Source organism: Vanrija pseudolonga, chromosome 7 (assembly GCF_020906515.1).
Source record: "Vanrija pseudolonga chromosome 7, complete sequence".
NCBI classification, from domain to species: Eukaryota; Fungi; Basidiomycota; class Tremellomycetes; order Trichosporonales; family Trichosporonaceae; genus Vanrija; species Vanrija pseudolonga.
The window spans coordinates 2,229,269-2,255,434 of record NC_085855.1 but is presented as its reverse complement, the minus strand read 5'-3'; the positions used below and the strand labels follow the sequence as shown (position 1 = coordinate 2,255,434).

At 62.8% G+C, this 26,166-nt stretch overlaps 12 protein-coding genes across 13 annotated transcripts; 7 read left to right on the top strand and 5 right to left on the bottom strand.

Moving 5' to 3' along the window:
• Positions 1-68: 68 nt before the first annotated feature.
• On the top strand, positions 69-2,286 carry LAC12_17 (Lactose permease). Of its 2 annotated transcripts, XM_062776318.1 has the most exons (10): positions 69-134; positions 174-291; positions 327-428; positions 489-670; positions 716-745; positions 792-1,214; positions 1,264-1,342; positions 1,393-1,641; positions 1,702-1,886; positions 1,925-2,286. In XM_062776318.1, exons 1-10 carry the CDS (start codon positions 91-93, stop codon positions 2,058-2,060), a joined length of 1,548 nt encoding a protein of 515 aa, XP_062632302.1. In that variant the 5' UTR covers positions 69-90; the 3' UTR covers positions 2,061-2,286. The 2 variants fall into 2 exon arrangements, with proteins under 2 accessions (XP_062632302.1, XP_062632303.1); XM_062776319.1 differs by having other exon boundaries at positions 1,393-1,886.
• Positions 2,287-2,570: 284 nt separating this feature from the next.
• Positions 2,571-3,528, top strand: LOC62_07G009757 (uncharacterized protein). The gene is made up of 4 exons (XM_062776317.1): positions 2,571-2,776; positions 2,812-2,960; positions 3,022-3,052; positions 3,118-3,528. Exons 1-4 carry the CDS (start codon positions 2,757-2,759, stop codon positions 3,479-3,481), a joined length of 564 nt encoding a protein of 187 aa, XP_062632301.1. The 5' UTR covers positions 2,571-2,756; the 3' UTR covers positions 3,482-3,528.
• Positions 3,529-4,789: 1,261 nt separating this feature from the next.
• Positions 4,790-7,362, top strand: LUL4 (putative E3 ubiquitin-protein ligase LUL4). Its single transcript, XM_062776316.1, has 2 exons — positions 4,790-7,048; positions 7,094-7,362. Exons 1-2 carry the CDS (start codon positions 5,035-5,037, stop codon positions 7,189-7,191), a joined length of 2,112 nt encoding a protein of 703 aa, XP_062632300.1. The 5' UTR covers positions 4,790-5,034; the 3' UTR covers positions 7,192-7,362.
• A 564-nt stretch (positions 7,363-7,926) lies between these two features.
• On the bottom strand, positions 7,927-10,099 carry fmqE_5 (MFS transporter fmqE; the record flags this gene model as incomplete). The annotated part of the gene is made up of 3 exons (XM_062776315.1): positions 9,399-10,099; positions 9,048-9,358; positions 7,927-9,012 (listed from the first exon to the last, which is right to left on the bottom strand). The coding sequence occupies exons 1-3, from the start codon at positions 9,652-9,654 to the stop codon at positions 7,927-7,929; spliced, it is 1,653 nt and encodes a 550-aa protein (XP_062632299.1). The 5' UTR covers positions 9,655-10,099.
• Positions 10,100-10,393: 294 nt separating this feature from the next.
• Positions 10,394-11,604, top strand: NGR_a03890_1 (putative protein y4eD; the record flags this gene model as incomplete). Its single annotated transcript, XM_062776314.1, has 3 exons — positions 10,394-10,806; positions 10,844-10,971; positions 11,015-11,604. 3 exons carry the CDS (start codon positions 10,394-10,396, stop codon positions 11,602-11,604), a joined length of 1,131 nt encoding a protein of 376 aa, XP_062632298.1.
• Positions 11,605-11,868: 264 nt separating this feature from the next.
• On the bottom strand, positions 11,869-13,226 carry INM2 (Inositol monophosphatase 2; the record flags this gene model as incomplete). Its single annotated transcript, XM_062776313.1, has 11 exons — positions 11,869-12,006; positions 12,041-12,081; positions 12,117-12,207; positions 12,246-12,285; positions 12,320-12,588; positions 12,622-12,717; positions 12,749-12,773; positions 12,843-12,902; positions 12,934-13,010; positions 13,045-13,125; positions 13,164-13,226. The coding sequence occupies 11 exons, from the start codon at positions 13,224-13,226 to the stop codon at positions 11,932-11,934; spliced, it is 918 nt and encodes a 305-aa protein (XP_062632297.1). The 3' UTR covers positions 11,869-11,931.
• Positions 13,227-13,416: 190 nt separating this feature from the next.
• Positions 13,417-15,360, top strand: MAL63_1 (Maltose fermentation regulatory protein MAL63). Its single transcript, XM_062776312.1, has 5 exons — positions 13,417-13,628; positions 13,667-13,831; positions 13,870-14,570; positions 14,609-15,140; positions 15,177-15,360. The coding sequence occupies exons 1-5, from the start codon at positions 13,533-13,535 to the stop codon at positions 15,333-15,335; spliced, it is 1,653 nt and encodes a 550-aa protein (XP_062632296.1). The 5' UTR covers positions 13,417-13,532; the 3' UTR covers positions 15,336-15,360.
• Positions 15,361-15,517: 157 nt separating this feature from the next.
• Positions 15,518-17,646, top strand: LOC62_07G009751 (uncharacterized protein; the record flags this gene model as incomplete). The annotated part of the gene is made up of 5 exons (XM_062776311.1): positions 15,518-15,767; positions 15,808-16,565; positions 16,608-16,975; positions 17,013-17,229; positions 17,281-17,646. The coding sequence occupies 5 exons, from the start codon at positions 15,518-15,520 to the stop codon at positions 17,644-17,646; spliced, it is 1,959 nt and encodes a 652-aa protein (XP_062632295.1).
• A 1,462-nt stretch (positions 17,647-19,108) lies between these two features.
• On the top strand, positions 19,109-19,954 carry BBta_4901 (Oxaloacetate decarboxylase; the record flags this gene model as incomplete). Its single annotated transcript, XM_062776310.1, has 1 exon — positions 19,109-19,954. One exon carries the CDS (start codon positions 19,109-19,111, stop codon positions 19,952-19,954), a length of 846 nt encoding a protein of 281 aa, XP_062632294.1.
• Positions 19,955-20,014: 60 nt separating this feature from the next.
• Positions 20,015-21,145, bottom strand: SPBC2A9.02_4 (putative protein; the record flags this gene model as incomplete). The annotated part of the gene is made up of 1 exon (XM_062776309.1): positions 20,015-21,145. The coding sequence occupies one exon, from the start codon at positions 21,143-21,145 to the stop codon at positions 20,015-20,017; it is 1,131 nt and encodes a 376-aa protein (XP_062632293.1).
• Positions 21,146-21,843: 698 nt separating this feature from the next.
• On the bottom strand, positions 21,844-23,412 carry SPAC1002.12c (Putative succinate-semialdehyde dehydrogenasec [NADP(+)]; the record flags this gene model as incomplete). The annotated part of the gene is made up of 2 exons (XM_062776308.1): positions 23,324-23,412; positions 21,844-23,286 (listed from the first exon to the last, which is right to left on the bottom strand). The coding sequence occupies exons 1-2, from the start codon at positions 23,360-23,362 to the stop codon at positions 21,844-21,846; spliced, it is 1,482 nt and encodes a 493-aa protein (XP_062632292.1). The 5' UTR covers positions 23,363-23,412.
• A 423-nt stretch (positions 23,413-23,835) lies between these two features.
• On the bottom strand, positions 23,836-26,133 carry DAS1 (Dihydroxyacetone synthase). The gene is made up of 3 exons (XM_062776307.1): positions 25,876-26,133; positions 25,512-25,838; positions 23,836-25,458 (listed from the first exon to the last, which is right to left on the bottom strand). Exons 1-3 carry the CDS (start codon positions 26,126-26,128, stop codon positions 23,870-23,872), a joined length of 2,169 nt encoding a protein of 722 aa, XP_062632291.1. The 5' UTR covers positions 26,129-26,133; the 3' UTR covers positions 23,836-23,869.
• Between the last annotated feature and the right edge of the window lie 33 nt (positions 26,134-26,166).

Below are 26,166 nucleotides of genomic sequence, written 5' to 3'. Positions count from 1 at the left end.
ATGGACATGCCACCTCGCGTGGGTACATAAGCTGACCATTCTGCACGATGTAGCCTCATCCGACTCTGGGTCGACACAGCTACTCTCACCATGCCGTCCGAGTACAAGGGCCTGCACAACAACACGGCGCCGCAGTGAGTCGCGTTAGCGGAAAGACAAGCTGACAAGGCCAGATGGTGGCGCGACCCCTGCCTCCGGCGCAACGTCGTCTGGGTGGCCCTCTGTGCCCTCTGCACCGTGTACGGCGGCTTCGACGGCTCCCTCTTCGGCGGTCTGCAGGCCGTGCCAAAGGTGCGCCGTGTCCTTACTCTGGCGCTGACGCCCAGTGGTTCGAGCAGTTCCCGGCCTTGAAGAACCCCGACACGCTGGGCCTGATCAACGCGTGCGGCGCGTTCCCCAACCTCATCATGCCACTTGTTGGGTCTTGGGTACGTGGTCCCATCCATCGACATCATCAACGAACGAGCGCTGACCTGCGCTTTGCATAGATGGGAGACAGGTTCGGCCGTCGTCTCCCCAACATCATCGCGGTCATCGGCGTCATCGCCTTTGCCATCATGCAGGCGTTCTCCAACACCCTCGGCATGTGGGCTGCGGCGCGTGTCCTGATCACAACTTTCAGTGCGCTTAGTGCGCCGACTGGCCCTGCGCTCCTCGTCGAGCTGGCCCAGTGAGTCGCCGCATACCCCTTCTCATCATCGCTTACACAAACCAGCCCTCGATACCGCTCCACCGCCTCGGCTCTGTAAGTCCACTGTCACTCCCCTGACGCCACGCTAACCCACGCCCAGCAACATGTCGGGATGGTACGTCGGCTCCATCATCGGCGGCTGGGCAGGCTACGGCGCGTACATGAACTACCGTGAATCGCACTGGTCGTGGCGCCTGCCCTGCCTGATCCAGTTCGTCATCCCGACGTTTGTGCTGGTGGGCTTCATCCTCATTCCCGAGAGCCCGCGCTGGCTCATCTCCAAGGGCCGGCTGGAGGAGGCGCGCAAGGTGCTCGCGCGCGAACACGCGAATGGCGACGAGAACGACCCGCTGGTCAACTTTGAGATGGACGAGATCCAGCAGGCGCTCGTGGAGGAGAAGGCGATCAACAGCGGTGCTGGGTCGTGGTTCTCCCTGTTCAAGACGCCTGGTAACCGCAAGCGCCTGTTCATCATGCTTCATGTCGTTATCGGTGCCCAGTGGTGCGGTAACGGTGTCATTGGGTGAGTGCAAGCGCGGGCCAACGGCATGGCTAGTGCCAACACACCCCAGCTACTACTTCGTCCCGGTCCTCAAGAGCGTCGGCATCACGTCTGCCTCCCAGCAGCTCCTCCTCAACAGTGGCATGAACGTGGGTAGCAGCACAGCGTGCATACCTCGACCTGGCTGACTCTTGTCCAGATCTGGAACCTGTTCTTGGCCGGCGGCGCAGCTCTCACCATCGAGCGCTTCGGCCGTCGTCCCCTCTTCCTCGCCTCGACTACCGGCATGTTAATCTCAATGGTCGTCATCACTGGCTGCTCTGCCGCCTTCTCCAAGACGGGTAACAGCTCGGCAGGCATCGCCGTCGTCGCATTCCTGTTCCTCTTCAACGGCTCGTACGACATTGCCATGACGCCGATGAACGTCGCGTACAACGTCGAGATCTTCGTGAGTCCGCGCCCCAGCTCCCAGCCACATGTCGCGACCGACGCGAGCTCACACCCCCAGCCCTTCGCCATCCGCTCAAAGGGCATGGGCGTCTGGCAGGTCACCCAGGCCGTGTTCATCATCTACAACTCGTACGTCAACCCGATCGCCCTGTCCAAGATCCACTACTGGTACTACCTCGTCTATGTCGGCATCCTCATCTACCTCACCATCATCATCTACCTCTTCTTCCCCGAGACCAAGGGGTAAGTCATCTGCGCGTTGCGCTCGCTCACACCCGCAGCCTCACGCTCGAAGAAGTCGCCGTCAAGTTCGACGGGCCGCAGATGGGCGAGCTTATACACTCGCAGGAGAAGGCCGAGATCCAGCACATCGACGACGCCGAATCGGACGATGGGAAGCAGGTCACGGCGAAGTAAACATTTACTGCCGGGTGAAAGGCTGTCAAGGCACGAGGACTCCACTACGGGGACTCGGCTGTCCGCCGATTAATGGTGCGCGGTGGCCTCTTTAGTGACGTTGTTAGGAGTGGAGCAGGAGGAACAACGGTGTCGGGTTTGAGTGATGAGAATGAGAGCATGCCGCGAGGATGAGCCTTTCTTGATAGTCTGGTCAAAGTTGTTAAATGAATGGTTTGACCGTGGCAGGCTGCGGATGCCCAGCGTCACGCCGCCCACGAGCCGCACGTGATGCCGAGGCAAGCCGCAAGCTCGGCGAGCCCGGCGCTGTCGGTCGACCCAGGTGCATCCCAAGTATGCATGGTGAGACGCGGCACGACGACAAGCGGCCCCACAACCAGGCTATTCTCGGCAGGCAACAGGGCCGCCGCGCCGAGCTAATAATCGCGGCGGGCGGGCCACCAGTGCGGAGGAGTGACAGCACCACGCGGTACACGATCGTCCTCGTCGCTGCCATGTCCGCGAGCCACGCCGATCACGCAGCATCAACGCGTTCCTGTCTATCTCGGCGCGTTCCTCGACGACTGGCTAGTGGAGCGGGTGGTCATGCGGTAGTCTCGTGGCTGAGGTCACTGTCGACATCGTATAAACAGTCGCGCGGACCAGGTGGCCTCCGTCCCCCCCAACCCGCGCCACCCACATCCCCATACACGCACCATGCCGCTCATCGAGTCATCGTGAGTGACTCCCAAAGAGACGTGTTGACACCCAGCGTCGAGACCCTGCGCGCCGACATTGCCGCCGGACCTAGCCCCCTCTTCGTCATCTTCTCCTCCAAGCCTGGGGACGACGGCAAGCCGTGGTGCGGGTTCTGCGTCAAGGCCGAGCCTGATATCGAGCGCATCTTCGCTGGAGAGCCGTGTGAGTGGCGCGGCATTGGGCCCCTACAGTACACACTCCCCAACCTCGACTGACACTACAGACGGCCTGTTGGTGAAGTACGGCCCGAACGAGTAAGCCTCCCATCCACCCCCACCCGGGACAGGCTCGTGCTGACGCGCTCGCTCGCCCCTCGCAGCATCACCGACCCCGCCAACTGGGTGTTCGAGGACTGGCGCCTCCCCGGCGTGCCTGCCATCTTCCGCGTCGAAGACGGCCAGCCCGCCCCGCTGCCAACGACCTACACGGACGACTTTGCCGCCGACCTGCAGGCGTACATTGCTGGCCCGGACCAGTGGGAGGAGCAGCTGAAGAAGACCGAGGGGGACAAGTACCAGCCCTTTGAGGTGCGCCTTGCCGAGCACAACGCCCAGTTTGACAAGATCAAGGTGCTCATTGCTGAGCACCGCGCCAAGGAGGCCGCGAAGAAGGCCGAGGAGGAGGCTAAGGAGAAGGCGGGGGGCGGGGCCAAGGTGTGTACCGGCGACGTGTGCCTCGTGTAGCGTGCACGAGTTATGAGGCTAGCCTGATGGACTTCTGAAGAACCGAGCCGTTGGGCGCAGTGTACCGCTTGACCTTTCATCCTTGTCGACTGATGGCCATGTCCTGTGGCCTGTGATGTCAGCCAGCGCTAGCCAGCACGTGAGACCGCCGCATCAACATAGCCTAAGGCATATCAACGCGCTCGGCTACACCGCTTGCGAGATCTGGTGTACTACACGCAGTTAATGACGTCTGACACATGGAAGTGTTGGAGTGTGCCGGGTTGTCACCTCCGGCCGGAGCATCGTTGTGTTGACCATGCCCGCTGCACCGCTCGTGCTGGCGGAACTGGAACCCGCCTTGTCCGATGAGATAGGAGGTGGATGGATGACTTGGCGCGCTGGTGGTCAGTGACGATGTCTGTCGCCCGGTGTCGTCGGGTTGAGGTTGGGCTCGAGTCAGCCTGCACCGCCGCGGTGTGGAGTCGCCCTCGACTCGACTGCGCCGCGCACGTTCAACTCTGCCCAACTCGAACATGCGTGCGTGCTCGACTCGGCTTGCGTGAACGGTCTGCTCGCCCAACCGTGACCTGGATGGATGCTTGATTCCAGCAAAGGATGAAGATCGTCGCGGGACGGGTGCACCGACAAAAAAACACGCGCGCGGATGTGCGACGCCGCTGTCAGATCCTCGGGAGGCAGGGAGCGGGCCGAGGGGATACATGCAGCCCTCTGTGCCCTCCGTGACATGACTTGGATTGACCCTATGCATCATCTCCGGCGGAGTAGTGTTGCTGTTGTCGCTGATGTCGCCTCGGGGGCACTAACTGGATCCGACACTGCAAAAGGATCGACGAGGTAGTTGCATGCCGCGTGTAGGTTGTGTTCGAGGCAGTGCGACAGGACGCCGTGAGAGCGGACATTGTGACATTGCCAAGCTGTTTGTTGTATATGCATGCAGACTAAATGACGTCTAAAACATCGCCTTGCAGGCAAGCATTGAGCTTATCGTCTGCGTGCTATTGGCGTGCTGCCGCATGCACCGCATATAGCCCTTGCCTTGGCCGCCCATGCCTCCTTGCCTTGCCTTGCCCCCGCACTCCCATCCCCGGCACACCCGGCAATCCAGCGAGGCACCCACCCTCTCCCCGCGCGAAGGCGGCCAGGCCCTCGATGGCATACCGTGCAGCAGTTCAGCTACCTCAAGCCCCGCGGCTCTCCAGGCACCCCTCCCTCTCAAGCCCACTATTGTCCCAGTGCTTCGATAGTTGACAGACATCTCGCCCTCGCTCGCACAGCGAGGCAGGTCGGTTCCCCTCCGGATTCATGTGACCGCTCTCCGCCGTCGCTCGCCTGGTCGCAGCATCCGGCCTGCAGCAGGCGTCTTACCCAGCAGCAGCAGTCTGCCAGCAGCCTGCCTGCCTGCCTGCCTGCCTGCCCACATCTCCAGCTCATCCCCTCGCCTCTCACCATCCTTTGCACGACTGCACGGCAGGTACTAACACTCTGCCGCGGCGGACGAGTTTCACTACATTGGCCACTATCCATCAACTACATTGCAGCACACACCCCTCATGGCCGCACCAGGGGTGCCTCCTACCCCGACTGGCGGCGGCCTCTTCTCGTCGCTCAGATCCAAGCGCAGCCCGAGCGTCGCCGAAGAGCCGCCCATCCCCGTCTTCATCACCCCCTTCCCCAACGGGCACGTCGACACGCTCTCGCCGCCCATCAAGCCTGTCCGTACCAACAGCAGCATGACCTCGGACGCCCCGACACTGTACCGCCAGACGCCGCTCGAGCGCCTCGTTGCCATGGGGTTCGTCAAGGCTGATGCCGCGTTCAACCTCCGCGCAGCGAACGGCAACTTCCAGGAGGCCTACGACCTCCTTTACCACGACTCGCACCAGCCCAAGATGTTCCGCAAGGACAAGACGGGCACCAAGGCGTGGTTCAAGGAGGACTGCGCGATATGTATCCGGAACAAGGTCGGTGGCCAGAAGCTCGAGCGGACAGACAGCAGGCGGACCGACGACCGCTCGAGTATCCGCAGCGGCCACCGTGACAGCTTCAGCGGACAGCACCAGCAACGCCATGCCCCGCTGCCGTCGCCGACGTCCGAGGTGAGGCCAGCAACGGCGCAGCCATCACACCCAGCTTCCCACCTGCAAGACCTGCCGCTGCCCGACGTCTTCTCGGCGCGGCAGCAGGTCGCCGACAACCTGTCCTTCCGGCAGCCATCGTTTGACCTGTCTTCGATCAGACAGGCCGCGCCCGAGGTGCCGCCTTCGGTGCGGGTGGGGTCGACCGGGACGGCGTCGCCGGCGCCAACGTCCAACCCGGCACTTAGCACCTGGTCGGGCGAGCACCCCGCCCACCCGCCTCAAACTAGCGGCTACAGCAAGGCTAGCGCGTACGTCGAGGAGCGGGCCGCGAGTCCGCCACCGCAGTACCAGATGTCGCCGACGATGACTTCGTCGACGAATAACTCGCGAGAGGCCGAGTTCACCTTCCCGCTCCCTCCGACCCAAGCGCCGAGCTCGAGCAAGCCTTCTTCCCCAACAGACAACCACCAGCCACCAGCGCCAATTGCCTCGCGCCAGTCGTCCCACCCTACCCCAGCAGTCACGCCCTACTCCAAGCCACCACCACCCGTGCCACCTGGCGCAGAGGCCGCACAGCCGTCCAGCTCGGCGCGCCAAAGCTCACATCCTTCGCCTCGGCCCGACCCCCGAATCGCCGAGCTGTCAGAGAAGCTCCGGGGCAAGGAGCGCGAGCTGGACGTCACCACCGGCCAGCGCGATGCGCTCCACTCGCTCCTGTCGGCGCAGATGAAGGGCGACGACCTCCCAGATATCGTCACGGCGATCGCACAGATGCGCGCGGCGCAGCGGTCGACCGACACCCTCCGCAGCGAGCTGCAGAATGCCATCCGTGATCTCGAGACCGCACAGACGCGGCACACCGACATGGAGCGCAGCCTTGCCGAGGCACGAGACGCAAACAACGTCGACCGCGAGTCACGGCAGTCGCTGACAAAGGAGCGGCAAGACCTCATGGAGCAGCGCGACAAGGCCGTGACCGACTGCCGTAAGTGGCAGGGCAAGCTCAAGACGGAGCGCCAGCGGGCGAGCGACCTCGAGGGCCAGCTGTCCCGCGTGCGCGGCGAGCTCGACTCGCGGCACTCGCAGACGTCCGAGCTGACGAACCGGCTCATGGCCAACGCCGAGACGGTCACCCGCGTGCTCGGCGAGCTGGACAACGCGATCGCCCGCGAGACGCGGTACAAGCAGGAACTCGCGACCGAGAAGGAGGCGCGCACGCGCGTCGAGTCGGAGCGCGACGGCATGGTCCAGCAATACGTCACGACCGAGGAGCAGCTCACGCGCGAGAGCGGCCTCCGGCGCGAGGCTGAGATCAGCCGCGGGATCTGGGGCCAGGAGGTCGACACGCTCCGCAAGCGCATTGGCGAGCTCGAGGCGGCGGCAAGGCGGGGAGGCACCAGCGTCATTGGTCCCGAGTGCGTCGTGTGTAACGAGGAGACGGCGGCGCTGGCACCCGTCAAGTGTGGTCACCTGTGTCTCTGCAGTGGTGAGTAACCAGGTGGGCTGTCTGAGATAGCGCTAACAATCCAAGGCTGCTCCAAGAAGGTGCTCGCGCAGGGCCAGCGCTGCCCTATGTGCCGCGAGACAGTCACCAAGGACGCGGACCTCATCCGCATCTACGTGACGTGATGGCCTGCAGCAGCTCCGACCGACGAACGACGACCGACGACAGCGCCGACGACGACGACTATATAATGCCCCAGGATGGCTTAGAGATGACTGGATATCGCCAAAGCTAGAGAGAGAGGGATTTTGCGCGCAGGGCATAGAGTATCATCTTGTGTGTTTATAGCTTGTGGATTCTGCAGATGTTGTATCTGGATATCTGGATATGCTGGGTGTAGAACTGGGACGGTTGTACCAACACTAACACGGCCGGCTGAGCCACTCGAGAGATCCACGTACTGCTGCACTCTTGTCATGTCGACTGACACCTCGAGCGCGAGGGCAGGTAGAGTGCGTTGCCGTTGCTCCACCTCATCACCTCCGTGGGATTCTCAGACACGTCACGTCACGCACCACTCTCTGTCGGCCGTCTCCATGTCTACCTACCGTCATGCTGCTGCCCGTTCGAGGTGCCAAGACTCCTAGGCACCTCTAGCATCTCGTTAGACAGGACTCGCACTCTCGGCACCAAAGCCAAAGTGCCCGTGTGCAGTGCAATGCGGACAGTGTGTTTCCTGCCAAGGTCGTCGGACAGTCGCGCTGTGCACGTAAGTACTTTCAGCTCCACAGGGTGCATCGTGACCTCTACAGTAACCCCAACCCCGCCCCGCCTCATCCCGAGCTCTTGAGCTCTCGCATTCCCAAACTCGACCAAAATCCAGTCGCCCAGACGACAGGAACCTCAGCTCCCTCACCTCCCTAGGCTCGTTTCTTGACCCCGGACTTCTCGGCCTCGGTGACGAACGCCTTCATCTTGCGCGGGGGGATGCCCTTCTCGTACATCTCGTCGAGCTCGGCGTACGTGCGGCCCTTGAGCTCGGGCAGCATAAAGTAGTTGATAACCAAGCCGATGCCGCCGAGACACGCAAAGAGGTACATTGTCTTGACGCCCCAGTTGCGGCTCGCCTTGCCCTTGTTGCTGAGCATCAGGGGGACCGTGTAGCCGAACAGGAGCGAGAACAGCGTCGACATGTTGACGACGACGGCGGTGGTGCGCGCGCGCAGGCGCGGGGTCGCGATCTCGGACGACAGGCCCCAGCACACGCCGCCGAGGCACGCGGCGTAGATGACGACCCAGACGCAGATGACCGCCAGCGTCGCGTTGAGCACCGCCGGCGTGTGCTTGACCACGCCGAGCGTCCCGAGGATGATGTTGCAGATGAAGCACCCGATGCCGCCGGTAAACAGGAGCGTGCGGCGCCCGAACCGGTCCGTGCAGTAGAAGGACACGGAGAGGGTGGCGACCAGCAGCGTGAAGACGATACACGAGCCCTGGAACGGGTCGGCGATGCCGACTTGCTGCAGGAAGTAGGTCGCGTAGCTGAACACGACCGACGCACCCGACCACTGGATCATGATGAGGCCGAAGAAGGACGGCAGCGTGCGGAGGAGGTTGGTGCCCATGAAGATCTCCTTGTACACGCTGTCGTTCTCGTTCTGGCGCAGGCTGCGCTCGTGCTCGATCTCAGCCCGGATGACGGCGTACTCGTGGTCAATGTCGTAGCCCTTGACTTTGCCATAGAGCCGGCGCAGGGCCTTCTTCGCGTCGTCGTGTCTGTCGAGGCGCGCATAGAAGACCGGGCTCTCGGCGATGAACGGGAGGAGGAGGAGGAAGATGCCGACCAGGACATAGCCCGAGTAGATGGCCCGGCGCCACTCGTGCGGCGTGGTGCGGTTTACAATAAGGAGGGCCACGGCCGAGGACAGCTGACCGAGGGCCACGAAGAGCGCGTAGCAGCAGAGTAGGGCGCCGCGGAGCTGCACCGGCGCGACCTCGGGGATGTACTGGGTTGTCAGCGGGCACTGAGGGCGATACCCACAGTCAAAGCCACAACCTGGCCCATGCCCCATCCCAAACCAGTCACCATCTTCCCACCGAGCCACCCAGCCATGGTCGTGACAAACTGTTCGGTAAGAATGCCTGCGATGGCAATGGTGGAGGCCAAGAGGAACGCCGGGCGACGGCCATACCGGTCAGCAATGAACGAGTTGACCTGGTGTCCGATGATGGCGAACACCGAGCCGGTACCGCCCCATGCCGAGACGTAGCTGGCGTCGAGGGCCTTCTTGCCTGTCTTGGGGTCGGGCGTGCCAAACTGCTCGATGAAGCCGATGTTGGAGACGATCGAGCCTGGAATCGGCGTCAGCATCATGCAGAGATTCGGACTCACCGGCAGTCGAGGACTGGTAGCCCTCCATGAGGACGCAGACGCCGGCGAAGAAGCAGCACATGGTCGCATACCAGAATGTCTTGACGGCCTGTCCGCGCGAGAGGTTGACAAACGCGCTCTGGATCGGCGGGGTGTCGGGCATGCCGAGCTCCTCCTCTGCCGTCTCGCCGAGGCTCTTGGTGTCGTCGAGAGGGCTGGCAGGGGGCGGCGCGTTGGCCGGCGCGTCGGCGGTCAGGTGGGGTTGAGCAGCAGCCATGTCGTGTCGAGCGAGGTCTCGGTTGGTGTGGGTGGATCCGTTACGTCCTCCAACTGCAGCTTATATGCCGTTCGCTAGACGACCTTGTCCGTGAACGCGAACAGCTGACAGACACGTTCGGCAAGCACCGAGCTCATGGCGATCGTGCGTGGTGCGTGGTGCCCGGAGCTCTATGGCCTGGAACGAACAGAACAGAACAGCGAGATGCTAGAGCTGGAGCAACAGCAGTCAGTCGGGAAGTCGGGAATTTGGCGGTCTATCTGCTGTCTTGCGGTATGGAGAACGGCGGGGATGGCGGCGGGGCCTTGGCGAGGCGCAGAGTCCCCATTATAGCTCATGATCTCTGTGCTGCCGAACGTGCAAAAATCGCACAGGAGGTTGTTGGACCATTCCTGAGCTCATCTCGGCGGGGCCGAGCGAGGGATCGCGAGGGACTGAGATCTCCTGAGTGATGGCAGGCAGGCAGCAGATGACTGCCGTCTGAGGCGGAGATTGGCGGGCGATTGGCGCCTTGTTTGGTTCATTTGGCGGGGAAACGGCGGTGAAATGGCGCTTACAGGGATCGAGACACGCGCGGGCTGTGGACCTCGTGCTGAGCTGCTGCTGCTGCTGCTGCTGCTCTCTCGGCATGGCTGACGACAAGCACGAGGTGGAGGTGGTTCGTTCGTACATAAACACAAAAGGAGTCTTGCTTGTTCATCATGTCGACCAGAGACGACACCAGGCTCACACGTGCACCATGTCGCCTTCGCCATACCCCGCCTACGACATCCACAAGGTCATCCACGCGGCGCGCAACCCCACGCACGACCTAGTGATGGTGTACGCGCACCGCGGGTCCCGGTCGCTGGGTCACAGCACGGAGAACAGCCTGGCCTCGGTCGCGGCTGCCGCTGCGGCAGGTTACGAGGGGATCGAGATCGACGTCCGGCTCACCAAGGACGGCCAGGTCGTCGTGTGGCATGACCACGGGCTCGGGCGTAACTCGGACGTGTTGGTGCCTGCCGGCGAGGAGCAGTACAACCCGTTCACTGGCAGGGGGTGGTCGCCGCTCGTGAAGGACACCAACTGGTTCGGCGGGATGGAGCACCTCCATCTGCGCGACGAGAGCGGGTTCGTCACCGACGAGCGGCCCGTGCTGCTCAAGGAGCTGTGAGTTGACCCCCGGGAGAGGTCACGCTGACCCCAGCCTCGAGTTCATGCGCGCCGAGGGCATCACGATGCTCGTCCACCTCGACGTCAAGGACCCGGCCGTGATGCCGTACGCGTACGAGGTCATCTCCAAGGCGGCCAATGCAGCTGGCGTGCCGGCGATGGGTACGTGCTCCTCCTGCCTGCCTGCCTGGTCTAACATCCGCAGAGTGGTGCGTCTGGGTGCCGAAGGGCAAGCTGTTCCCCACCCCGGCCGAGTGGGAGGCCCAGCCGTGGGTCCAGCAGGCGCTCGCCGCGGGGCAAGGCATGGCCTTCACCCTGCTCCTCGAGGAGCCGGGCCACCAGGCCTTGGACTCGGTCAAGGCGTGGGCACAGTGTCCCTACCTGCTCACCTTCGAGATCCACGTGCCCGTCCCCGGGGGCGAGTTCCAGCCCGAGCTCGACTATGTGCGCGAGCACGGCTTCGGCGTCGGGTCATGGTACAAGGGCGGCGACGTCGCGCGGCAGTACTACGACACAAGCAGCAAGTGGGACGTGGCATGGGACGACTCGGCGTTCCGCGAGGGGATTCTTGCGTCGGGGCCAGAGGTCAAGGTTATGCTCTACGAGTTTGAGGGGCTCAAGATGCACGGCGGCGTGCTGGGGGAGAAGCCGACGCGCGTGACCGACTCCCGGACGGATCTGGACACGCTGTTGGATACCCTCAAGTTCAGCTATGTCGTCGCTGACCCGTTCACCGACTTGGGTGAGCGGTTGGCGGCGATGGGGAGGCGTAACGTGTCGAGGATGCTGGCGTAGTTGGCTCGGAGACATAGGCATCATGCATGGCTTTGCGTTCACTGGCTGAGGACTGACGATACGATACGAGGGTGGGGCTTCCATCACCCCCATCCCCGACAGGAGGATCGCTGTCCCCGCGACAGCTCAGCTGAGCCGTGTCCAACGCTCTTATGTATGTGGTTAAGAGCAGAACTCCAACACCTCGGTGGCCGCGGCGACGTCTCAAGACTCGCGACCACGACAGCCCCCACCCGCCCGATGACCTGCTCTCAAACTAGTCATCTGAACCTGTTCTGTCCATGTAAGCTGAACAATTTGCATCTCAATACAAGCTACAGCTGTGCCCTACACCTCGATGTGCTCGGTGGTGTCGTAGAACTCCTTGGCCAAACATCGCTGCGCAAGCAGCCGAGCCTCGCCCTGTCGTCAGCCAGCTCCGTACCGCGGAACCTACCAGGCCGGGGACAGCACGAACAAAGAGGAACCTGCGGCCGACTGCCGTCAGCTCGTCCTCGTCTGCACATACTCACCAAGCAGCGCGGCGTCGACATCGCCGCTGAGGTCCGAGTCCTTTCCGCCGAACGTAACCCCGCCGGCCTCGGCGAGGATCGCCATCCCGGCCTGAGTGGGGTCAGCGCAGCCACGAGAGCTGTACATACACAAACGTCCCAAGGCCAGCCGCCGATCTCCCAGTGCCTACTGTCAGCCAGCGCAACGCCGCCACGCCACGCACATGTCCTGCCCCCCGCTGGCGACGAGGCAGAGGTTGAGGCTCGTACACCCGACGCTGCGCAGCGAGTGGACCATCTTGCCCCCGTCCGCTGCGCGGCTAGAGAGGGTCTTGAACGTGCCCAGGCGGGAGACGAGCTCGTCCTCCGCGCGCGAGTTGCCGATGTCCACTGAGATCAGCGCGCTCGCGAGGTCCAGAGGACGCGGCTTGCCCGAGATCGGGAGGCGGATCTTGCCGTTCAGCCACGCGCCGCGGCCCTTGGCGGCGGTGTACTACCGTCAGTTAGAGGCAAGAGGGGCACGCACCAGTTGGTCGAGGAACGGGTTGTAGATCACCCCGAGGACGGGCACGCCGTTGACCGCCAGCCCGATAGAGGTCGCCACGAGGGGATACCCGTGGATCTACTGTCAGCGCGGTCGTTGGGCATCATACAAAGTTGGTCGTGCCGTCGATCGGGCTTCCGTCAGCGCCCCCACCAGGATGCAAGCTCACTCGACTGGCGTCAGCTCGCTCGCAGACGCAACACGCACCAATCCAGGTCGGCTCGTTGGTGATCCTCTCGCCGGCGTACGTCTCCTCGCCGACGCTGGTGTCAGCTTGTCCGACGGGCAGCGCACAAAGAGTGGGAAGGGTACGCCGCGCTGATGCGCGCAAAGATGAATGCCTCGACGGCCTTGTCGACCTCGGTCACGAGCTGGAATCAGCTACTGCCACCAGCGTCAACTCACGTCCACCTCGTTCGCCTTCGTGTCGATCTCGGCGCCAGTCGCGAAGCGCCTCGCCTGGCCCTTGAGGATCATGTCCCCGGCCTGTTGTCGTCAGCCAGCCCCGAACACCCCGCACCCACCTCGCGCGCGAGGCCGATCGTGAAAGCGAGGATCTCGTCGAGGTCAAGCTTCGGAGCTACCATGTTGCGTCTATGCTGCTCACACGATGCATGTCGCGTGCGCTTTATGCCTGTAGGGGTGTGTGGCGACTACTCCCCGCGCGTGGCTGCACGTTCGTCGCCACCTCGTTAACCCTGCAAGCGCCATTTCCCCGCCATTTGTCCGCGCTTAACCGCGTCGACCCCGCGATACATCCTCGATGTCTCCACTGCACTTTACTTCGCTTCCCAGCCCCCTCCCTCCTAGGCCATCTTGTCAATGCACACCTCGCGATAACAGCGCGACCCCGCACGCCCGGCCGGCCCCGCACGTACCCACGCACGCACGCGATGGATCCCCGACCCCGCTCGCGCCAGGCGTCGGTGAGCCGAACGGCCCGCCCGCCAAAACAGTCCTGCGACCAGTGCCAGGCGCGGCGAAAGAAGGTTGGTCTCCATGAAGTCGTAGCTGACCTCGCCGCTAGTGTGATCGCGGCTTGCCATGCTCTCTGTGTACGCGCTCCGAGCTGCGGTGTACCTATGCCAACAAGCTGAAGAAGCGCGGGCCGAAGGGCAAGGTTGTTGAGCGGCTGAAGCGGCAGCAAGAGGAGGAGGAAGGGGGCGTGGGTGTTGAGGCGACCGACACGGCAGTGAGCTAGGTGGTTGATGACAGTGGCTGACAGTGCAGCTCGTCCCCCATACCCACAGCTCACTGGGCATCCTCGCAGCCCTCCAAGCCTTCAGCCTTCCTGTTCCTCTGACGGACACGCCTTCCACCAGCTCGGCGTCGTCCTCGTTCGCCGCCTCCTCCGCCTCGTCCTCGTCACTACAACTGGACATGGTCTCCCCGCTCACCCTACCACCCGCCACCGTGTGGTCCTTCTCCGCCGTACTGACCCAGGAAGACGTGTACACCCTCGTCGCGACGTACTTTGCGCACATCCACCCCTGCTACCCGTTCATGGACAAGGCGTGGTTCCTGGCGCGCATACGCTCCGGTGAGCCGTTCAACGACCCCACCGGCGTCTTCGGGATCATGCTGCTCGCGCTCTGCGCGCTCACGATGGCGTTCATCTCCGACGTCATCTGCAGCGACAAGAGCGAGGGGTTCCGCGCGCGCAGGGACAAGGTCGTCGCCGAGGTCATTGCGCGGCACTACGTTCGGCCGCTGGGGAAGAACTCGAAGCTGGAGCAGGTCATCACGACGTACTGCCTCGCGCTGTTCTTCTCCATCCTGTACGGCGAGGAGGCGGGCCACTTCCGTATCGCCGAAGCGGCGCAGCTCGCGCGATCGATGGGCCTCCACCGCAAGAGCACGTACGTCAACATGGGGGGTGAGGAGCGCACGCGGACAATCGCCATCTACTGCTTCATTCTCGTGCGCAATGTGTAAGTGGGCTGCGTTCTAGGGTGGAACTAACTCCCAGCGTGTGCGAGCTGCGGCTTGGACACAGCGAGGTGGTGTACTGGGGCCAGGCGCCATTACTCCCCAGCATCGCCGACCTCGTCGAGTCACCCGAGACGGTCTCGATCGGTGACCCGCGCACCGACGAGCTCTGGCACCTCGCGGTTCTGACCAACATCTACCACATCGTGACGCCCGACTTTTGCCGGTGCGCGCGTGACGAGTGCGTCGCGAGCGACTGCCATCTCTCGCCGTCCGACATTGTGCGGTACGCGCACAAGCTCGAAGGCGCGACGGCGGCCATCTGCCCCAAGACGTTTGCCGAGATCCGCCCCGCGCTGAGCCTGTTCGACGAGGCGCGCTGGATCGAGATCCTCGTCGCGCACCAGTGGGTCGCGGCGCACATCTGTCACATGGCAGCCCGGCACGGCATCGACGTGACCAAGCTCGATGGGGGCAAGTACCTCCGCTGGCCGCTCGAGATACTCGACAATGCCGCGCAGGTGGTCGCTACGGCCACGGTGCGCGCACTGCACATACAGGGCACGGGACTGGTGAGCTTGCAAGGTGGTTCGAAAGCTGACGCCCAGGCGCACCGACTCAGCTACATCAACTCGTGTGGCTCGGCTTACCTCGAGACGACCCGCGTCGACCCGCCAGATCTCGAGCAGGCGCTGGCCAACTTGCAGAGAATATCAGACGCAGTCGTGGCGTGGGACCCCAGATGCTGGACTCGGTGTGTGTTGTAAGGAGCATGCATGTACAATACAGTTGTTTGCAGCTTGGTCGGCTCGCCGAGCTCGGCATGGCCTGTTGACACAGAGGCACGACGTCGCGGTGACGGTCATTGTTGCCCGCCAAGCCGCCCACCGATGGATGATGCACTTACGTTCGTAGCGTCCTCGCACATCTCACAATCACCACATCCGCGATGCCAGACCCCGCAGCCGTTCTCGACGCCTACATCTTCGGCGACATCCTGTCTCACCTCTCCCTCGCCGAGCTCGTGCGCTCGCGGGGCGTTTCGACGAGGTGGCGCAAGGCGGCGGAGCAAAAGCACATCTACAAGCTGCCGTACCTCAGCTACGAAGGGGTCGATGCCGGGACGCGGCGCAAACACTACATCGGTGACAAGGTACTTCGCGAGCAAGGAAACGCTGGCATCGACTGGAAGCAGCTGTGTGAGCGAGTCGGTTCATGGCGCCGCTGACCCGACCGCAGGCGACGAGTACCTCGCGTCCTCACGCGCGTGGGCGGCCGGCAAGCCAGTCACATCACTGCTCGAGGACAACAGCCTGACATACCACTCGGCTCTGACCCCCGGGCCCAACGGCGGCGTGTACGTTCTCGACGTAAGCGGCTCGCGACGCGTTAACCAGGCGCAAATGGAGATGCCGTACGTGCTTGTCGAGCCGGGGCCAAGTGGCGCGGGCGTGCGCGTCGCCGAGCGCGCCGACACCCCCAGGACGACGGTTACTTTCTCGCCCAGCATCGGGGTGTACCAGGCCCGCGTGGCAAGCTGCGAGGCGCCGGACAACTACGTCCTCTACCCGTGGTACGTCGAGCTCTGGGTGTCCGCCGGCGTGTGGGAGGACTTTGGCGCCCGCGAGCGCGTGTACGACGCGACCGAGTGGCCCGCGCTTGCGGGCATGCAGACAAACCCGCCACCACAGGCGACATATGCCCCGGAGGGGATATATGCCGGCTTTCGCCGCCTCGCCATCTTCCCCGCCGCCCCCGAGCAGGGGCCGTATGGCATGCGCGTCGCGTCGCCGTACAGCATACACGTCTCCGTCCCCGACAGCGGCGTGGGCGAGCTCGAGATCGCCGCAGCGCACTACACGTTCCTTTCTCGCCACGGCGACCACTTCGTCCTCGGCCTGCAGGTGACGCTGCTTGCGTCGACTTGTGACCCCACGCGAGAGGGAGCCGTTGAAACCATGGCTGGGGAGCCGCACAAGTTCGCCACAAGTGGATGCGTGAGTCGTTTGCCAGCTAGCCGCCGGGCCTGACGTTCTCAGCGCCTCGTCCTCGACAACAACTATGTCTTCCAGGTTTGGGTGCCCGACGACTTGGGCCGCAACACGGATGCAGCAGTACACGTGTATTCTCGTGCCCGGGGCGCATCCACCCCCAGCGGGTTCATGACCGCCCTCAACGTCGACCTGGAGGCGGCGCTGCAGGCGGGCGTGTCGCCCATCTTCTGGGTCTCAGTCACGGGGCAGCAGTTTGATGACCTCGTTGAACCCGCGCTCGTGGAGGAGATGGAGCGAAACGGCGGGATTCTCGACCTGCGAGTAGACCCCGTGCGCGCGGATAACAAGAAGCGCTACAACCTCTATACTGTGCTGCTGAACGACCGGGAGCGCGGCCGTCCAGGCTTCAGCGGGTGAGTGGCGCGGCAAGACCGACCAACTAACCGCCAGCCTGCAGGTGTGCGGCACCGCCCTCTGCCTGTTCCGTAGCACGGGCTCGGCCTTCATCATCCAGGACTACGCCGACGTCTTCGCGTTCGCCGAGACACTCCCGCCCGCCCGGCGTGCAGCCTTCATCGCCGAGCGCACGGTCATCCTCGCCACCCCGCGCCCGATCGACAAGGGCTCGAGCCGCGGGTATCACTGGGCAGTGTGCGGCACGCGGCTCGTATGCCAGAGTGTGGGTACGCCGCGACTTGGGCCTGCTGACCGATCCCAGATCGACCGCACGCTCCTATTCGACATGGAGCGCCTGCCCCGTCTCCCGGACTGGTTGGTGCCGTGGAAACCACGTAGTGGTACGGCGCTGGCACGCGCGTCTCCCCTCGGCACACTGCGCTGCCGAGCCCTGGTCAACGAGGTCCCGGAAGAAGTGCTCCTCGCCCTCGGTGTGCGTCTCGAGCGCTTCGTCCTCACACCCTCCGGGCTGTATTTCCTCCCTTTTGTGACGGAGCATGGTCCGTTCGATGTGGCGCGCATAAACTCGCCCAATGAGGTACGCAGATACGAGGCTATCCAGCGCGGAGAGTGGATATTCAGCCTGAGACGGGTGTGGTTTCCAGCAGATGGAGAGGGAGCTAGGTAGCTGCGGCAATGTCGCGCATCTCGCCCAGAGGCAACATCGCGTAATGAAACCGTCGTCAAAGTCCTGTGGGGGGTTGGGTCAGAATGATCCCCGTGGTATCTGTCTCCCGAAGCTTCGAGCTGAGCATAGACGACAACAAGGCCCGGTGCACCACTTGTGCTTTTTATCCCCATCACCGCAAGCCCCGACACTGGCGCGAGCCGCGAGCAATGACAAGCACTGCTCTGTGCCGAGGCGCCTCTGGACGAGTCGGCCGGGAACGGTCAATACGACCTGGCACGCCATCCATCGTCGCTGCGCAGGGCACCGCTCGTTAAGGACCGAAGTCACATACGATGAGAGGGATACCACAGAACAAGGCCGAGCGCGTGCCCTGTGCTCCGGATGGCTGATGCACGCCGTCCTCCTGTCGCCTACCCCAGCCTGCCCAACGGTGTGCGCGTGCAGAGCCCGCTCTGAGAGCAGACGTTAAGGGATTCGAATAGAATCCCACACGATCAGAGGGAGACCGCAGAAGAAGGCCGCTGCTTCAGGTGCGAGCTCTGCTACCCCGTCGGACACACAAAGCATTCGGGAGACGAGATTGCCACCCACCTGATATTCCTTGTCGTGCCGATAGAGTCAGCTATGTATGTTAAGAGGAATGGGTTGGTGTTGAGTGGATGATGGATGAATGGAAGGATGAGAGGATGGAAAGATGGAAGACGGAAAGATGGAAGGAGCAGCAGGGACGTTGACCCAAACATTGTCGACTTCTGAGACATGTTTGTGAGACATCGGCGCGTGGCAAGACGTCCTGGGCGAACCTGACTTTTGTTCTCGAGTGCTAGACTTTGCGGCCTCGTAGATGCTCTACTGGCCCAAGCATGAACGCAGTCCGATCTGAGGCTGCACGAGGCCGGGAGGAGCCGCAAGCGAGATCGCATCTGCCAGACCACATCTCTGGCTCCCCCAAGAATGAAGAAGGTGGCCGAGCCAGCCCGGTCGACGCGATCTCAGGCCCGCCTTGAAGCGTGTTCGTTCCACGCGGTTCTGATCGGTGAGTTGCGAGTTGGCGGCAGGACACACTCGCGATGGCTTGGTCAGCAACGACCTGATCGGCGGATGTGCGCCGCTGCTCGGTGGTTATACGCCGACACCGGATGTCGCCGATCAGGACAGACGCCGAGGGATGTGGTCAGCTGACGAGAGCTCCGCACCTCGGAGCATGGCGGAGGCGTCGGTACGCATGTCGCGTCCGCATGTTATGGGGTATTGGGATGAAGAGGAAAGGTAGTTGGGTAGGAGTGGCTTGATAGTGCCGCTCACCGCGGCATGCGATCTCTCGGCTTGCGCTCGGCTACGATGACGTCGGAGCAAGCGTTGCTATCAAAGTGGGTGACTCGGATCCTGTCGGCACGTATAAGAGCCGCTGCCAAGCCGACATCTCCATCGCATCCCCACAACCCATCGACACACAACAATGCCAGCCCCAACCCCCGCCGCCATCGCCGAGCGCCGCGCGCGCTTCCGCCAGCTGCACGAGACGGGGTGCTTCCTGCTTCCTAACGCATGGGACGCGGGCAGCGCTAGATACCTCGAGTCGGCGGGCTTTGACGCCATCGCCTCGACGTCCTCGGGGTTCGCATGGACGCAGGCGACGGAGGACAGCGCGCTCAGCCTTGACGACACGCTGCGCCACCTGCGCGAGCTGGTCAACGCCACGACGCTGCCCGTCAACGCGGACTTTGTCGACGGCTTCGGCGACACCGCCGCCGAGGTCGAGGCGAGCGTTGCGGCCGCCATCGAGACGGGCGTCGCGGGCATCTCGATCGAGGACGCATACTCGTCCCCCACGGACCGGGCGGCGCACGCCGAGCCGCTCCGCTCCATCAAGGAATCCGTCGAGCGCATCGCCGCGGCACGCAAGGCCATCGATGCGTCAGGACACGACGTGATCCTCGTCGGCCGGGCGGAGAACTTCATCGTCAACCGCGCGGACATCGACGACACGATCGCGCGCCTCAAGGCGTACGCTGCGGCCGGGGCGGACTGCCTGTACGCTCCCGGCATCACAAAGCCAGAGCACATCACCGCCGTCGTTGCCGCCGTCGCGCCCAAGCCCGTCAACTTCCTCGCTGGCGCCAACTCGTCGGCACTGAGCGAGATCGCGCGCCTCGGCGTGCGCCGCGTCAGTATTGGCGGTGCTCTTGCGCGTGTTGCCTGGGGCGCGACTATGCGCGCAACGGCCCTGCTCAAGGAGGGCAACTTTGCCGCGCTGGCCGACGCGGCTAATGGCAACGAGCTGAACAAGCTCATGCGGGGCTAGGCGGCACGGCGACCTATGTATATGTATCGGATGCAGGCAGTGTTGTGTGGCATCATCGCGCTACTTCATACGAATGTCACCCTCGGGCATGCGCCAGCCGTCGCCGACACGCACCGGCCCAGGCCCAAACACCCAGTTACCGTCGGTGCCCTTGCCACGGTCGTGCGAGAGGGTCCAGTCGACGTCAACGGCAATCTCCTTGAGGAAGTCGTCCAGCCCGTGGGTCGGCTTCCAACCGATTGCACGGCTGTGCACTCCGCGGGCGCGCGAGTTACCGCCGAGGTACTTTGATCCGCCGGCGAATTTGTCCAGCTCGGCATCGGTGAGCGTGCGGGCCTCGGGCGTGTCGGCGAGTCCCTTGGCGTACAGCGCGGCGCCGATCGCGTCGCCCACCTGCCTCAGGGTGTGCTCGCCGCTCTCGGCGAAGAAGTAGCCGTCGGCACCGTGCTCCCGGCCAGTAAGCGCAAGCGTGTACACGAGTGCGAAAAGGTCGCCCGTGTCGTCGATGTGCACATTCGGCCAGAGGTTATCCCCGCGCCCGATGACGGCTCCGGCGCGGCGTTCGATCGACCAGCGAGTAAGGTGCGGGACCTGCTGCGACTGGGGGTTGGACAGCCCGCGGTCCGCGAACACGTGTGAGACGATACCGTAGATGGTGCTGGGGAGGACGATGTACGTGAAGGCATAGCCTGCGGTGTCGGCGGCCTCAATCTCGAGGTCAACGTCCCGGTGCAGCGCTGCATGCGGGAGCGATGAAATCGGCAGCCAGGGCGGGAGCTTGCTCTCGTCCGCCTTGTAGTCGGTGTAGATCTTGTCGCCGGCGTATTGGCCTTGAGCATCATCGCTGAGCACGCCGGTGCCCGAGGTATGGATGAAGACTGGCTTGGTGCCCGTGGCCTCGTGCCTCTGGCGCAGGCCGGCGAGGATGGCGCGGATCGCGTCGATGCTGTCGGCGTCGGCACAGTTGACTGTGATGTCGTGGCTTGCCGCGAGGAGGGTCAACTTGTGGTGCTCCTCCAGCGTGCCCTGCGCACCCTTGAAGCGCGGGTCGACACCCTCAAAGCCCTCCAGGACCTTGGCGTTGCGCCCGTAGATTGTGAATGTTGCGCTGGGGTCCGCCTTGGCGATGCGGTCGAGCGCGGTGGAGCCGATGTAGCCCGTCGCGCCGAGGAACAATACTGAGCGGGGCATTGTGAGGGGTGTGTGTTGGCGAGGTGTCGAATCGAGGCGGTGGATGATGCCATGTCCAGTTTCTATCCCCGGCCGCTCGTCTTATAGTTGTTGATACTACGCATGCTGGCTGGGAACTGAAGAGTCACATGGAACACTCCAATGTCGGCTCAACACCGTCGTCTTGTCAGTCATACTCAGGGCCCAGCACCGCGGATAAGGCTTATGTCCGGTCTGATGTCCGGACGCCTGTCAGCAGTTCCCCGTGCGACACAGTGAGATCAGTAAGCAATGTCGGACTGTCAGTCAGCAGTGTATTCTCGCTTTGACAGGAATAGTGAGGTGTACAAGGATGCAGTAGTAGTAATAGTAGTAGTAGTAGTAGTAGTAGTAGTAGTAGTAGTAGTAGTAGTAGTAGTAGTAGTAGTAGTAGTAGTAGTAGTAGTAGTAGTAGTAGTAGTAGTAGTAGTAGTAGTAGTAGTAGTAGTAGTAGTAGTAGTAGTAGTAGTAGTAGTAGTAGTAGTAGTAGTAGTAGTAGTAGTAGTAGTAGTCGTGCCCGCGGCCGAGTCATTGAACAAAGTTGCAAAGTGAACGCCTACATATGTAGATCCTGTTTGCTGTAGGCTGGCTGGCGACAAGCCGCATTATCTTCGCTGCAGGAGTCTCACAGCCACAACAATGTATGCAGCAAAGCCAGCTACTACCACCCTATGCATTGCCTAGACCCTAGAACCCATAACGACGAGCTTCTTGACGAGGTACTCGTCTGTCCCCTCCCTCCCGCCCTCCTTGCCGTACCCACTCTCCTTGACCCCTCCAAACGGCACGAGCGCACTGGATATCACGCCAGTGTTGGCTCCCACCATACCGACCTGGAGAACTTCGGCCACCCGCCAGATGCGGTCAGCATCGTTGGAGAAGAAGTATCCCGCCAGCCCGACCTCGCTCGCGTTGGCGAGCCGCAGGACCTCGTCCTCAGTGGAGAAGCGAATCAAGGCCGCCAGCGGGCCAAATGTCTCCTCGGTGGTGAGCAAACAGTCTGGCGCCACATCGACAAGTAGCGTCGGCTCGAGGAGTGTGGCGCTGATCTTCCGTCCACCCGCCATGACCCGCGCCCCACGCGCCACGGCATCGTCGATGTGTTGCACCACCTTGTCGGCGGCCGCCTTGTGAATCAACGGGCCATGAGTCACGCCGTCCGCGAACCCAGGGCCCGCTCGGAACAGCTTCACTTTCTCCGCCAAGGCGGTCGCAAAGGCCTCATACACACTCTCATGCACGTAGATCCTGTTTGCACACACGCAAGTCTGGCCTGACCCGCGGAACTTGGACGCCAGCGTGCCCATCACCGCGGTGGGGATGTCGGCGTCCTCAAAGACGATGAGGGGGGCGTTTCCTCCCAGCTCGAGAGAAAGTTTCTTCAGCGTCGTCGAAGCCTGGCCAGCGAGGATCTTGCCGACGCGCGTAGATCCAGTGAAGGATACCTTGGCGATCTTGGTGTTGGTCGTGAGCTCCTTCCCCACGTCGACGAGGTGCTTGTGCGTAGTGACAACGTTCACCACTCCGCCGGGAACCCCTGCTCGGTGCACCAGCTCAACAAACGCGAGGTTTGTGTACGGCGTCTCGGACGGGACCTTGACAACGGCCGTGCAGCCAGTTGCCAACGCGGGGGCCACTTTCCGCGCGATCATCCCAATGGGAAAATTCCATGGAACGAGGAGGGCGCAGACGCCAATGGGCTGCTTGATGACAAAGCTGCGGTTTGCGGTGGCTGCAATCACCTCGCCGTTCTGGCGCACCGCCTCGCCTGCGAACCATTGGACGTAGGACGCGGCATATGCCACCTCGGTGACTGCATCGGGCCATGCCTTGCCGTTCTCCCACACGATGAGACGGGCGAGGTCGTCGGCGTTGTTGAGGATGAGGGAGTGGAGCTTGGTGAGATATGCTTGGCGCTGCAGTGGGGGCGTGGCTCGGAAGGACTGGAACGCAGAGTGTGCCGTGTCGATGGCGGTGCGCACATCGTCAACCCCCATGTCCGGGCAGGTGCCGATACTGTTCCCCGTGGCCGGGTCATCTACGACGAAGGTGGCGGCGCGGGTAATGTGCTCCCCGTTGATGATACTGGCCTGGATGAAGAGCGTTGGGTCGTCCAGACCGAGCTGGAGTGAGCGAGAGTCCTGGAGGAGGGGGACATACTGGGTTTTCTGGGGTGGTATTCGGGAAAAGGGTCGGCATGGTGCTTGGGTGGTATCGCAATAGATGGAGAGGTGGCTGTCCAAGAGCTGTGACAGTTGGATATTATCACCAACGAGGTTCCAGCCCGCCAACCCCGTGCTGGAGTGGCTTCACTGGCTGCGTATCGGCAGCCACAGGAGAAGGAATCTCCTGTCCATGGTAATATCCGGTCTTATGTCCGTCACTGCGTAATCAGACAAGTTACGCTGCACCGTTGCGCTCGGCCCACTCGGCTAAGCGTGCCAACGAAGGCACCAGCTCTTTGACATTCGATGCGCACCTGAGGGACGACGAGCCGTATCGTTGAGCTCGCAGGTGGTGGGAAGGGTGCGCTCTTTGACGCCAGCAAGAGATTCGACATGCATACCTCAATAATATAGGGTGCGACGATGTTATTCAATTGATTGTTCATCCCAGGTGAACCGATGCTCAACCATGTGTGGCCATCCTGGGCCGTGTCCAACACGTGCCATCACATACATCCAGGAGTACAGACCCAAACACACCCTACACTGCCAATGCGTACTGGTTCGGCACGTGCCCGTCCAGAAGCTCAACATACTCGCCAGCGGCGGGCAAGCTACCCTTAGCCTGCCGGTACAAGTCGCCGATCTTCCTGGTGAGGTTGTCCACGCCCAAGCCGTAATACTCGTACAGCAAGTCGGCCGGCGCGGCATGCGCGAATCCCACCAAATGCGCCCCCGCATGAGCGTACTTTGCCCACCCCGTCGACACATACGCCTCGATACTGACGACGAGGGTGTCGCGTGTAGGGAGGGTGGCCCGGCGGTACGCCTCGGGCTGGGCATCGAAATGCACCTGAGAGGGCATGGACACGACACGCGTGGAGATGCCCTCCCCAGTGAGCCTGTCGGCAACTTGGATCGCGAGGGAAACCTCGGAACCCGTGGAGACCAGGGTCACCACAGCGCCATCCCCGCCGTGGACGACATAGGCGCCGAGCTTGACCTTGTTCCTGTCTGTTCCCTGGAGGAGGGGCAAGTTGTTCCGCGACAGTGAGATGATTGACGGGCGCTGGGCGTGCGAGGTGCCACAAGCAACGAGGTATGCACCCATGACCTCTTCTGCGTCGGCAGGACGGAGGAACGTCATGCCCGGGATGGCCCGGAACAGGGCGGCAACAGCGACAGGCTGGTGGGTCGGCCCCAATGGTCCAACACCGATCGAGTCGTGCGTCGCGAGTCCAACGACCCGAAGCCGTTGGAGGGCAGCCATGCGATTCGCGGGCGACGAGTAGAGGAAGAACATGAGGAACGTCGAGATGACAGGCAGGAATGCGCCGGGGTGGTACGCGACAATGCCGTTCGCGATTGCTGCCATGGCATGCTCGCGCACACCCCAGCGCACCGCGCGGCCGGTGTAGTCGCCGAGGTTGGTGATCGGGTTCTGGAACTCGACCTGGCCGGGATAGTTGACCAGGCAGGACGATGCGAGATCTCCCGGGCCGGTGAGCCAGGACGCGTCTTTCGGCGCCAAGGCCTGGATTACCAGACTGGATGCGGTGCGGGTCGCAATGTCGCTTGGCAGCTCGGTCTTGAGAGGTAGGTCGGCCTCCCACCCCTCTCGTAGCTCCCCGGCGAGACGACGCGACAGTTCGGCGTACTCGACGGGGTAGGATTGGCGGTACCTCTCGAACAGGTCGTTCCACTTCGACTCGGCCGCCGCACCCCGCGGCCCGACATCACTAAAGTACTCATACACCTGAGCTGGGACGACGAACTTGTCGGCCGAGTCAAACCCCAACGCGCGCTTCGTCTCCGCCAGATTGTCCACCCCTAGAGGGGACCCGTGCACGAGGTGCGTATTGGCCTTGGACGACCCAGCCCCGATGCTGGTCTGCACATGAACGAGTACCGGCTTGCCCTGCACGCCACGCGCCTTCTCCAGAGCCGCGACGACGCGCCCGACGTCGTTGGTCACCTCGCCCACCGAGATGACGTGCCAGCCCTGCGCCGCAAGCTTGGCCGGTGTGTCGTCGGTGAGGCACGCGTCAATGGTGCCATCAACGGTGACGTTGTTCTGGTCGTAGATCATGATGAGGTTGTCGAGACCCCAGTGGCCTGCGAGAGATATGGCTAAGGGGGGGAGGGTAAGCATGATTCCTCGTCTGACCGTGCGTGGCACTCACCCTCCATCCCCACGCCCTCCTGGATACACCCATCACCGGTAAAGCACCACACTTTGCCATCAATGATGGGGAAGCCCTCACGATTATACAGGGATCCGAGCTGCTTGCCCGCCATGGCGAGCCCAACTGCATTCGCAATACCCTGTCCCAAAGGTCCGGTCGTCACCTCGATGCCCGGAAACTCGATCTCGGGATGGCCGGCCGCGGGGCCGTGAAGCACCGGACCGTGGTAGTTCTTGAGCACGTCAAGGGTCCAAAAGGCATGCCCGGTGAGGTGGAGGATGATGTACTGAAGCAGTGAGGCATGGCCCGCAGACAGGACAAAGCCTGGTGTGAGCGACGATTGGGTCAAAAGGTTACGTACGGTCACGCGCAAACCATTCCGTGTTGGCCGGGTTGTATCGCATCTGGTGCCGGTAGAGGGCCACAGCAATGGAAGCTGCGCCCATCGCTGTACCCGGATGCCCGCTGTTGTGCTGCTGGCACAAATCGGCGGCGAGGAGGCGCATTGTGTTGAGCACTGTCTCCTCCCGTTCGTCGGGGGTGCAGCCGGCCTTGGTGGGCTTGTCCTTGGGGGTGGCGGTCTGGGTCGTCGTCGTCGTGGCGATGGGAGACATTGTGGGGATGCATGTGGAGGGTGATCATTCTGTACGCA